The 12,748-nt window shown below is 36.6% G+C and overlaps 1 protein-coding gene across 4 annotated transcripts in view; it reads left to right on the top strand.

The window, feature by feature from the left end:
• Window positions 1-12,748, top strand: part of INADL (InaD-like (Drosophila)) — a 396,383-nt gene that overhangs the window by 39,066 nt on the left and 344,569 nt on the right. For all 4 annotated transcript variants that reach the window (XM_010833911.1, XM_010833910.1, XM_010833909.1 and 1 more), the window contains exons 8-10: window positions 5,896-6,114; window positions 9,857-9,959; window positions 12,587-12,678. In XM_010833911.1, coding sequence (XP_010832213.1) covers window positions 5,896-6,114; window positions 9,857-9,959; window positions 12,587-12,678 — 414 coding nt within the window. The remainder of the gene's footprint in view (window positions 1-5,895; window positions 6,115-9,856; window positions 9,960-12,586; window positions 12,679-12,748) is intronic.

Here is a 12,748-nt window from a genome sequence, read left to right as displayed (position 1 = left end):
GCATTTCCTTTCTTTGGGATTGGAATGAAAACTGACCTTTTCCAGTCCTGTGGCCACTGCTGAGTTTTCCAAATTTGTTGACATATTGAGTGCAGCACTTTCACAGCATCATCTTTTAGGATTTGAAATAGCTCAACTGGAATTCCATTGTCTCCACTAACTTTGTTCGTAGTGATGCTTCCTAAGGCCCACTTGACTTCACATTCCAGGATGTCTGGCTCTAGGTGAGTGATCACACCATTGTGATTATCTGGGTCATGAAGATCTTTTTTGTATAGTTCTTCTCTGTATTCTTGCCACCTCTTCTTAATATCTTCTGCTTCTGTTAGGTCCATACCATTTCTGTCCTTTATTGAGCCCATCTTTGCATGAAACGTTTCTTTGGTATCTCTAATTTTCTTGAATAGATCTTAATGATATTAATAAGTATGATTTTTTAATATTAAATAATGTATTGATCATATGTCAGTATTTAGAAAATCTGCGTAGCTATGAGTCATTTTTTCCCAAAGATCAGTGTATAGAATGCCAAAATAATATATAGGTAAAAAAACCCATTCATAATTCAAGATTGATGAATAGATTTTAATTAAATGTTATCTGAAAACTTGTTGATATTTCAGATTCCACATTGCAACTAATTTTTAAGAAATCATCACTTGTCAAGTTTTGGTGTGTTATCAAAGAATTAGGCTGAAAGAGCTATGGAAATACTCTCCCATTTTCCAAATATATATCTGATGAAGGCCAGAGTTTCTTTGTATACGTCAACCACAGCAACACATGGCAACACACTGAATGCTAAAGCAAATATGAAAATTCAGCTGTCTTCTTTTAAGCCAGATACTAAGGAGATTTGTAACAATTTAAGAATGCTGTTCTTAAAAAAAAAAAAAAAAGAATGTTGTTCTTCTCGCAATTTTTTGTTTGTTTTAGAAAATAGATTTTTTATATAATTGGGCACCAGAGTTTAACCAAGATGACACACAAAGTGTAACCATGGTACCATCTGTCACTACAGTCAAGATAATGAACATATTCATCACCCACAAAGATCTATGCCCTTTTGTAGTCCCTATTCCTTCATCCTCAATTATTTTTGAGTGTAAAGGAGATCAAGAAGGTTGAGAATGGTCATTTTATGGGTGTTCAAAACATATCTGTGGCACGAAACAAATAATAATCTTTAAGAGTTTTGTTTTTTTTTTTTGAAAAATTTAGCAACTTAGAAAGAGATGAAATATTGTGGAATATTTTGGCATCTTTTCCCACTCAACCCCCCTCCTTTCAGTTCAGTTCAGTTCAGTTGCTCAGTCGTATCTGACTCTTTGAGACCCCATGGACTGCAGCACGCCAGGCTTCACTGTCCATCATCAGCTCCTGGAGCTTACTCAAACTTATGTCCATTGAGTTAGTGATGCCATTCCAACCATCTCATCCCCTGTTGTCCCCCTGCTTTAGCAATTTTAATAGACTTATTTGCTAGAGTAGCATTTTTCAAGATGCAAAGTGGTTATTATTAAAGAACAAAGGGTCAAAGAAATTTAGAAAGTACCAAGTTAAAATCAAGTAGATTTCTTTACTGTAAGAATTATAAGCTATTAAATACTGATGTACATTATGAATTTTCACAAGGAGAATGTGATATGCAGATTTTCCATTGGTGGCACTGTTAATAAAAGCCCAGGTCTGATTTTCACCCTTTCCTGGAAGGGATTGTCGCTGTTTCAGGTCTTCAGAATGGGGTGGTCATGTGCCCATCAGAGTCATAATGTAGAAGTGAGTTTTTATGCTAGACTTTGTTATCTGCCTAATATACAGTATTCTTGTATAATTCTTAAAACAGTCATAAATTTTATTACCAAATTATAGATATGGAAACTTAAGAAATTGCCCAAAGCTACACAACTTAAAAATGGCAGAGTCAGAACTGAGCCCACATGTGGCAGATTAACTGTTTAAATCTACTTATTCAGAGTCGATCCCAGTGTTTTCATTTTCTTGTGTACACCTGTCCAGGGTTGGTCATGCCTATCAGGGAATTGCCAGCTCTAACAGTAATATTGCTGTTGGCTTTCTTATATAAGGAATATGTGCTGTGCTGTTTTAGTCCCTCGGTCATGTCCAACTCTATGGGACCCCATGGACTGTAGCCCACCAGGCTCCTCTGTCCATGAGGATTCTCTAGGCAAGGGAGTGGGTTACCATGCCCTTTCAAGGGGATCTTCCCAATCCAGGGATCGAATCTGGACCTCCCGCATTGCAGGCAGATTCTTTACTGTCTGAATCACCAGGGAAGTCCCAGAATATTGGAGTGGGCAGCCTATCCTTCTCCTGGGGATCTTCCTGACCCAGGAATCAAATTAGGGTCTTCTGCACTGCAGGCAGATTCTTACCAGCTGAAGTACCAGGGAAGCCCATGGTGAGACCTAAATATAGAGGACAGAGCAGTATTCTCTTTCCTCTCCTCCTCATCCCAGCTAAATGGCAGATCAAATCTCTTCAACTAACTCTGTGTTTTGTTGCTAAATCTTTAGAGTTGTTGCTTATGTAGCCTGATTATGGCTTTAAAATTATTAAAGGGAACATTGTTTTTCATTAAAATGTACTCATACTTTTGACTATTAATACTCACTGTTGACTATGGCAATCTTCATGGTAAGGGAGTATGAATGTCTTAGGTCCTTAGTTAGATGTGGCTGAGATTGATCGTAAAGTGATACTTACATTCTGCTAAAGGGATTAATTAATACTAAATACTTTCTTTAAAGACTATAAACTTGTGTAACAGAAAGTTAGAAAAGCAAGTCAGTGTTTCTTATTTTAAAAAGTTCATAAAATGGCCCCTTGTCTTTCCTTTTGTGTACATATCAGTCAGTATGGGGTAGAGTTGGGGGTTATGGCAAAGAAAACCTGAGTCTACAGAAGTATCAGAAATGAATGCATCTGAGAATGCTGTAAGCAAGACACTAGGCTAAAGCTTTTGACATGTAGTATTGAGTTTAGTGCTTACAACTCAACGAGAGGGGAATTTATCCCCATCTTGCTTAAAGAAGGATCTGAGATTTATGTAGGATCAGTAACTGATCTGTGGCCCTACACCTTGACCAAAGTAGTGCTAGGATAAACTTGGATGTGTCTGACTCCAATGGCTTTACTTGTCATTTTACTGTTTACTGCCTCTAATGTTGTAAATGAAATGAAAAAATATTGATTTATATGACGTTTTTAGAAATGTTCATTGGTACATAGTTACAGTGAGGGGCTTCCTTGGTGGCTCATTGATAAAGAACTTGCCAGTACAGAAGTGAGTTTGATCTTTGGGTCAAAAAGATTCCCTGGAGAAGGAAATGGCAATCCACTCCAGTACTCTTATGTGGGAAATCCCATGGACAGAGGAGCCTGAGAGGCTGCAGTTCATGGTGGGGTCTCAAGAGTCAGACAGGGCTTATTGACTAAACAAGAACAACAACAAGTTACAATGAGCAATCAGTGGATGTTATTAGGGTCAATTCCATGGATAGGAAAATTATTTGATATTGTCCCAAGGTACTCTCCAAAATTCACAGTACCTGAAATATACATCTTTTGAGAATTCTGTTCAGCTATTTCAGAAATTTTCCGCAGTTAGAAGTGTTTTTTTTTTTTTTTTAATTGGTATAGGCAGTGTAAAACTTCTTTGTTTTGTAGAAATCTCTTTCATGTGCTGTGGAGGAATTCTAGGGACATCAAATATATTGAGTTACCCTGTTTTCTCCCAAAGGTGACTTGTAGAGCACAACCTATTTAAAAGTTGTCATGAATTATTGACTTTTTGGTATCAGGCAATTATGAGTCATGTTATAATAGCTATCCATAATGGGACCAGCCAAGGATTAGAGAGTGGGCGTGAACTATTGAGGAAAGTGAGGAATTTTCTTTCTAGAATAATCAAGCATTCCCTGGTGGCTCAGATGGTAAAGAATAATCAAGGCCCAGCTTGAGGCCCCTGAACAGTTGGTTATTCCCAGTAATTTTGCTTTATGTCTATAAACTGGTATTTTCCCTATCCTTCAAAATTATCGGTGAGGGCTCTGGAAATTTGAGTAGCATAGGGTGGACGTACTTATTTTGGTTTGGCCAAAATTTTCATTTGGTTAGTGAATATGTTCAGTAAAATTCTTTGTGAAAATGAAAATGTCTTTTATTTTTACTTAAAACAGTGTAAACTTTTTGGCCACCCAATACTTAGTGACTTCCTTTAATTCCTTAAGGGAAAGAGCATTTATTTTATGAAGTCATTATATTCTCAGAGAAGGCGATGGCACCCCACCAGGACTCTTGTCTGGAAAATCCCATGGACGGCGAAGCCTGGTAGGCTGCATGCCATGGGGGTCGCACAGAGTCGGACATGACTGAAGCAACTTAGCGGGAGCAGCAGCAGCAGCATTATTTTCTGTCAATGACATGTTGCCTTTTAATTAAAGACCAATGATAGAAATAGCTTGGAATCAAAAGTGGTAATAATTTCATTTTCTAAATTGGGTAGGTATTTAGTGATATTTTTTAATTTTCAGAGAAACATTTATTTCTTTTGTAGCTCAGACCTAAAATCCTTTAGATTTTCAAATAGTTTTTGAATTGAAATTATCATGTATAACAACCTAGCAGAGAACTTACAATACAGAGTAATAAATATTTTTTAAACCCATAAATGCTATGGATTATGCTAATTCAGCATGGACATGCTAACTTGAATTAAAGTATTTTTTTCTTTAAAAAAAAAAACTATATAAATGATACTGTGTTTTCTCTGTAACAGTGTATTACCCCTTCCTCAGCTATTTTAATTTTTTGCCTTTCATACTATCTTTGCCCTTATGCATAATTTTTTCTTTCTTTTGAAAGAATCTGTGCATTAATAAACTTTTATATTTGAACGTGTGATTAGCATGCTATGACTGAATTTTGGCATAGCTATTTATTGGCTATCATTGATTTATGATTTCTGTTAAAGAACAAAAAGGACTTTATACCTTTTAGTTTCCTTCTACAATAGACAGGCTATGAAAGGAGAATGTTAATCAGAAAGTATCAGTAATATGCAGTATTTGGGGCCGCCGGACTTTAAAAGTTAGCTGTCATTTTGGTGTCTTTCCTATCAATCTGATTATGATTGTTTTTGCACTTGTGAATTCTGTATAGCACCTGTTTTTCTGAAAGAAGAAAATGTTTGACTTTCGGTGACAGGTGCAAATTATCTGCATCATTTTAAATTGAGTTGAGGTAAAATAGGGAAAAAAATAATGCTTAGGAAATGACTAAATATGTACTTAGCATGAAATGTCCTTTGTCCAAGTCAAGTATGCAAATACTTATCTCCATATTCTTTATTCTGTGTTCAGGGCATAATTTTGTTCAAGAATCATTTATTCACAGAAGCATCTTACCCTTATTTTTCATGAGTACTGACTGTCAAGTAGTTGGTTATTTTATTTCATGTTTGTTGCATTGGTAAAAATAGAATATCAAATTATCAATGCTTAAAGTAGAAATCCAGCAATTAGTTTTTTCTTCTTCCATAATAATTTCCTCCTTGCACCTATTCCTTTTCTCTAAGTCTTTCCAAATGTTTCTGAATTGAATTGCCTTTCTGTTTCACAACTTCTGTTTGCTTGCAGTAGCTTCTAGTGCCTTCTGCAGAATTCACAGTAAAGCATATAGTTTTCTCATTATTTTGATCTAACACCTTCTTTCATACAGGTTTCTACAAAACTGGGGAAAAGGAAGGATGGGGAATAGACTTTAGTTTTAAGGCCTCTTTTCTTTCTCCTGCTGATGAATTGTTATTAATGAGTGAAATTAGATCAATGGTTTCTCAGAATAGTTTTGTTTTTCTGTTTTCTTGGATTAAAGGATGGAAGACTCAAAACAGGGGATCACATCTTGAAGATTGGTGGCACAAATGTGCAGGGAATGACCAGTGAGCAAGTTGCGCAAGTGCTAAGGAACTGTGGGAATTCTGTCAGGATGCTTGTTGCAAGAGACCCAGTTGGTGAAATTTCCATAACCCCTCCTACTCCTGCAGCCTTGCCTGTTGCTTTGCCTGCTGTGGCCAATAGGAGCCCTAGTTCTGTGAGTATACAAATTATTCTTTCATCATAGATTCAGTACTGGGTGTGATACATTGCCGGATTAGAAATGCTTTCAGTTCCAAGTGCTATGTGGATGTGGGTCATGTCTCAGTGCTCAACAATGAAGCAGAGGAGAGCCCAACTTGGAGATACTAGACAAGTTTGATTTTCTTCTTTGTCATTTCTCAGGGTTAAGGTTTCAACTTCCCTGAGCCTCTACTACTCATCTGTAAATTGGAGACTATAATACCTGCCATTCCTATTTCATTAGATTGGTGAAGAAATATCCAGGTAGTGGAGGGGAAATTTTAAATACTGGTCAATGTATGAGTATTATCATTGATAAGACCAAACTGGCCAAAGGCAATAGACACTAGTAATAATAATATCCTGATTGCTAACAATTGTTATAGTTATATAATAATCATTATTATTAATCATTCTCAAGCACCTAGATTTATCCAAGTCATCTGAATTCTTTGGAAGAATTCTGCAAGATAGGTCTTATCCATTCAATAGATGAGGAGATGGGAGTCCAGATAACTTATTAAAGGTCATATAGGTAGTAAGTTGCAAACTGGGGTTTGAATTTTTGGTCCCTTTTAAGCTCTTTGTTTGTTTGTTTTTTCCTTCCAGTCTTACTGAGATATAATTGACATATAGCACTTTATAAGTTTAAGGTGTACAGCATAGTGATTTAATTTGTATACATCGTGAAGTAATCATCACACAGTAAGTTTAGTGAACATCCATTATCTCTATCTGTATAGGTACACAATTAAAAAAGTAGAAAAAATTTTTTCTTGTGATGAGAACTCAGGATTTACTCTCAACTTTTATATATAATATATGATGCTAATTATACTTATCATGTTGTACCTTACATCCCTAGTACTTATTTATCTTAAAACTGAGAATTTGTAGCTTTTGAACACCTTAATCTGGCCCACTCACCCTTCAATTCCAAGCTCTTTCCAACCATATCACAGGCTCTGAATCAGGAGATAATGAGGTGAAAGGAAATAAATAGTTTTTAAAAGGAGGAGCCAGGAAGAAGAGGAAAGAAAAGAGAAGTGATTATGGCAGAAGAGGGTGGAAAGCCACCTCTCATATTCATTTGAGGAACCATTTGCTGTCTTCTGGAAAGGCTTTCCCTAATGGGAACCACAGGAGAAGAAGTTTTCTGTCAGAGATATTAGAATCTGTCAGAGGTAATAGAATTAGATATATAATTCTAATATCTCTGACAGATATTCTTCTTTTGATTTCTTCTCCAAACTTGTTAGAACCATTTTCTTTTCCCTCCATTACTTTGGATCTCTGAAGACTTCTACTTTGTAATGAGGGACCAATGTAGCTGTGTGGTCAGTGAGAATTTGATGCAATCAGTTATTTACTTTTTATTGTTAAAGGTTCGAATTGAAAGCAAGGTGTTATGTTTTTAGACACCTTGAAGTTCAAGCTGGTTTTAGAAAAGGCAGAGGAACCAGAGATCCAATTGCCAGCATCCGTTGGATCATTGAAAACGCAAGAGAGTTCCAGAAAAACATCCATTTCTGCATTATTGACTATGCCAAAGACTTTGACTGTGTGGATCACCACAAATTGTGGAAAATTCTTAAACAGATGGGAATACCTGACCTGCCTCTTGAGAAATCTATATACAGGTCAGGAAGCAACAGTTAGAACTAGACGTGGAACAACAGACTGTTTCCAGATCGGGAAAGGAGTAGGTCAAGGCTGTATATTGTCACCGTGCTTATTTAACTTATATGCAGAGTACATCTGGAGAAGGCAATGGCAGTTCACTCCAGTATTCTTGCCTGGAAAATCCCATGGATGGAGGAGCCTGGTAGGCTGCAGTCCATGGGGTCACTAGGAGTCGGACATGACAGAGCGACTTAACTTTCACTTTTCACTTTCATGCATTGGAGAAGGAAATGGCAACCCACTCCAATATTCTTGCCTGGAGAATCCCAGGGACGGGGGAGCCTGGTGGGCTGCCGTCTATGGGGTCCCACAGAGTTGGACACGACTAAAGTGACTTAGCAGCAGCCGCAGCGGCAGCAGAGTATGTCATGCGAAATGCTGGGCTGGATGAAGCACAAGCTGGAATCAAGATTGCCAGGAGAAATATCAATAACCTCAGATATGCAAATGATACCACCCTTATGGCAGAAAGTGAAGAGGAACTAAAAAGCCTCTTGATGAAAGTGAAAGAGGAGAGTGAAAAAGTTGGCTTAAAACTCAACATTCAAAAAGCTAAGATCATGACATCTGGTCCCATCACTTCTTGGCAAATAGATGGGGAAACAGTGGCTGACTTTATTTTTTGGGGCTCCAAAATCACTGCAGATGGTGACTGCAGCCATGAAATTAAAAGACGCTTACTCTTTGGAAGAAAAGTTATGACCAACCTAGATAGCATATTCAAAAGCAGAGACATTACTTTGCCAACAAAGGTCCGTCTAGTCAAGGCTATGGTTTTTCCAGTAGTCATGTATGGATGTGAGAGTTGGACTATAAAGAAAGCTGAGTGCCAAAGAATTGATGCTTTTGAACTGTGGTGTTGGAGAAGACTCTTGAGAGTCCCTTGGCTGCAAGGATATCCACCCAGTCCATCCTAAAGGAGATCAGTCCTGAATATTCATTGGAGGGACTGATGTTGAAGCTGAAACTCCAATACTTTGGCCACCTGATGTGAAGAACTGACTCATTGGAAAAGACCCTGATGCTAGGAAAGATTGAAGGCGGGAGGAGAAGGGGACAACAAAGGATGAGGTGGCTGGATGGCATCACCGACCAATAAGCATGAGCTTGAGTAAACTCCGGGAGTTGGTGATGGACAGGGAGGCCAGTTGTGTTGCAGTCCATGGGGTCACAAAGAGTTGGACACCATTGAGTGAATGAACTGAACTGAACTGCTTTTTTACAGAAAAAAAATTTTTTTTTTTACAGAAAATTTTTAATTAGAAGACAAATAATGATAAGTTTTAGGTTAACATTTTTTGCTCATAATAATTATTAGTATAATTAGTCTTCCATTTGTTTCTTTTTCTTTACATTAAATTCTTTCAGATCCAAATTTATGGTGAGTTTTTTCTAAGTGGCTGTATTAATTTTTTATCATTGTGTGACAAATTATCACAAACTTAGTGGCCTGAAGCAATACCCATGGTTGGTCCACATTTCTGTAGGTCAGAAGTCTTGGTGAACTTGGCTGGGTTCTGCTTAGATTCTTACAAAAGCTAAATCAGGTTATGGGCCTGGCTGGGCTCTTAGCTAGATACTCTAGGGACAGTTCATTTCCAAACTCTGTCATATTGTTTGTGGAATAGAGTTTCTTATAGCCGTAGAACCAAAAGTCTCTACTGTCTGTAAACAGAGGACGTCTTTCAGCTCTTTAAGGCCCCTTGTGTTCCTTCTCACATGATGCCTCCTTCTTCAAACCACAGGTCCAGTCCTTATGCTTCACATCTTTTTCACATCCCTTTCTACCATCAATAGGAGAAAACTCTCTGCTTTTGAAGGATGCCTTCTTAGGTTAGACTCCCTGGATAATTTCCCTTTTTCATGACATAAACACAGGAATGGCATCAGGGATCAAAAGTCGTGAGGACAATCTTAAAATTCTGTGTACCATAGGTCTTCAGAAAATACTTGACAAACCATTCACAAATTGCCTTTATACATACAGTTATATAACTAAACATTATACATAATAAGATTATTTTTCTTTTCAGGACAATGCTACTCTTTTTGAAACTTATGATGTTGAACTCATTAAAAAAGATGGACAAAGTCTTGGGATTAGAATTGTTGGCTATGTTGGAACGTCTCAGACAGGTAGATGAATCATCTCTGTTTTATATTTGGAAATAATTGTAAAGGATGTTAAAGTTTCTAGACAATAAAATTAAATATATGCAGATTTTAATTTAAACATTGAACAATAAAACCACGAATCTGTAATAGCAACTAGTTACAAAAAATGATTAGAGAATCAGTTTTATCTCAGTAGTTTTATAGCTGGCTCAATAGTCATTAACAAAAGAATTTAATTATCCAACACAATGTATAACATTTGAATTATACCTCCTCTTGTTTCTAAGATATATATTTTGAATATTGTGAGTGTTACATATTATGGCATTTTATATGTGATAAAGTAAAATGATTACTGCTTGTATTTCGTATTGTGAATGTCAAAAAATATTGCTATTATGTTTAATCATCAAAAGAAGATAAAATGAACACTTTAATTAGAATTATTTTTCTTTCATATAAAGGGAATACTTGTAAGAATAAGTGAATGCAAGAATAAGTGCCCAAGTATGTCTGAATAATATTCCCTGAACTCTTTCATGCAAAGCTCTGGTAATTTTCACTGTATGAGTTATCCTATTATGATAAGAAATAAGTGTAAAAAGGAAAAATAAATCTTTTTCACGAATATTTGCTTGTAAGATGAAAAGTTAGAGTTATGAAATGTTCTAGTGTTTTAAAAATTGCAAGGTTAGAGAGTTAATTTTTTAAAGTTACTATTTTGCATTTTATAGCAGGTGGGAAAGATTAAAAGTGCTAATGTATTCAGAGTCCTGAATGAAATTCATGTCAGACCACCTTGTGCTATTTTAGCCTAATGGAATAGCTGCTTTCAGACCTGTAGATATTTCTGAGTGCCACCATTTTTAGGTTTAGAATTTAAATGAGTTCCAAAAGAGCTAAGTATGGATTACATAATAATGTTGCCAAAAAAACCCTGTGTTGAGTAGCTCTTAATATGCTGTTCGGTTAGAGAAATCATGGCTAAGTTCCTAAACTTGTGGTTTAGGAAGCTTTATTGCATTAAGTTTTCAAGTTGTAAACCTAGCAATATACTTACAGAGTAAAATGCAGTGAGTAGCTGATAGATAATTGAGAAAAATTGATGTTTATATTACCGAATGAAGAAAAGAAACATTTTACTTTACCCTCAAAAGAAGTTTTTGGGACTTGAGCAGGGAATGGAGAAGTAGCATTGAATCCAAAAACTAGAATATTCTATAACTCAGTATGCTTTTTAATGTGCAGTCTTTCAAAATAATTTTTGCTTTATTCTTTGGAACTTTTGAGCAGTTGATTTGCTTAGTTTCAGAGGGAGTAGAAAAATGAATGTAAGAAATGTCTGTTCAGGGAGACAAATGTGTAAATAACTCTCAGTTGTTTGAGGATAAATGAAATATATGTTTTAGCAGAGATACAAATAAACTCATCATATGGCAGATGAAAAACTCATTCTGACAGAGGGAAATGGAGAATTCACAAAGAAATAGGTATTTGTACTAAACATGGTAAAGGAGAAGGATTTTGATAGAGGGAATGAGATCAACAGGAAGAAAAACAATTAGAAAAGGGATACAATCATGAAAATACTTGGAGCTTTGGTGGAACATCATGAGTCTCATGTGTCTAGACTTCTGTCTTATTGGAGCGGATGGTAGTTGGAAGTCGAAGTGAAAAAGAGAGTTTGGGGCAAATTATGGAAGTCCTTCAATGTGATTCTATCAAACTTACATTTTATTACATAGGCTGTAGGAATCCATTGATGTTTGTTTTCCTTCTATAGACAATATTTTAAGTGCATTTGAAATTAAGATAAAAGTGTAAAATCATCCAGAGCTATGGTCTTTCTTTTTCTAACTTCTCTTCCAACCCCTTCCCATAGGCATGTATAGTTTTTATATAGTTGTAATTTATATATGGAGAAGGCAATGGCACCCCACTCCAGTACTCTTGCCTGGAAAATCCCATGGACGGAGGAGCCTGGTAGGCTGCAGTCCATGGGGTCGCTAGGAGTCGAATACGATGGAGCGACTTCACTTTCACTTTTCACTTTCATGCATTGGAGAAGGAAATGGCAACCCACTCCAGTGTTCTTGCCTGGAGAATCCCAGGGACGGGGGAGCCTGGTGGGCTGCCGTCTATGGAATCACACAGAGTCGGACATGACTGAAGTGACTTAGCAGCAGAAGCGATTTATATATACATATCATGAGATCTAAAGATAGATAGATAGAAGCTAATGTGAGTAGTCAACTAAATATAGGCACGAAAACCTACTAGGACTCTCTTGTCTTCATGCTGGTAAGTAATGATGAAGGCTTATGCCAGGTCACCAGTGAGAAGGGAGAAAAACTAAGAGAAGGTAAGACTTAATCTGAGATCTCCTGAATTCCAGCTGATATTGGAGTGCATTTCATCGAGGTTCCATTACTGATTATTTTTCCAAAAATAGGTATCAGTCAAATCATTTCAAATTCGAGTCACTTGTGATGGTGACAGTTTGAAATAATCCATCAGTTTCTCTGCTTGTGTTCAGAACAGCATTTATCAAGCCTCTAGTGAGCCCCTTTAGCTAATTAACCTCTAGATATGAATTTTGCAATCAAGGCCTAATTAGAGCTTTTTTCCATATGTTTTGTGCATCTTAGGAGAAGCTTCAGGGATTTATGTGAAAAGTATAATACCTGGCAGCGCCGCATATCACAATGGTCAGATTCAAGTGAATGACCAGATAGTTGCTGTAAGTAACTGCCCTCTGTTACAGGATTGAATCAAGTTGAGGGAGGGGGGAGTTATCATTATTATAATAT

Source organism: Bison bison, unplaced genomic scaffold, assembly GCF_000754665.1.
Source record: "Bison bison bison isolate TAMUID 2011002044 unplaced genomic scaffold, Bison_UMD1.0 scf7180017863957, whole genome shotgun sequence".
NCBI lineage: Eukaryota > Metazoa > Chordata > Mammalia > Artiodactyla > Bovidae > Bison > Bison bison.
Note: the sequence above shows the minus strand (reverse complement) of the source record. Positions and strands in the feature narration are given on the sequence as shown.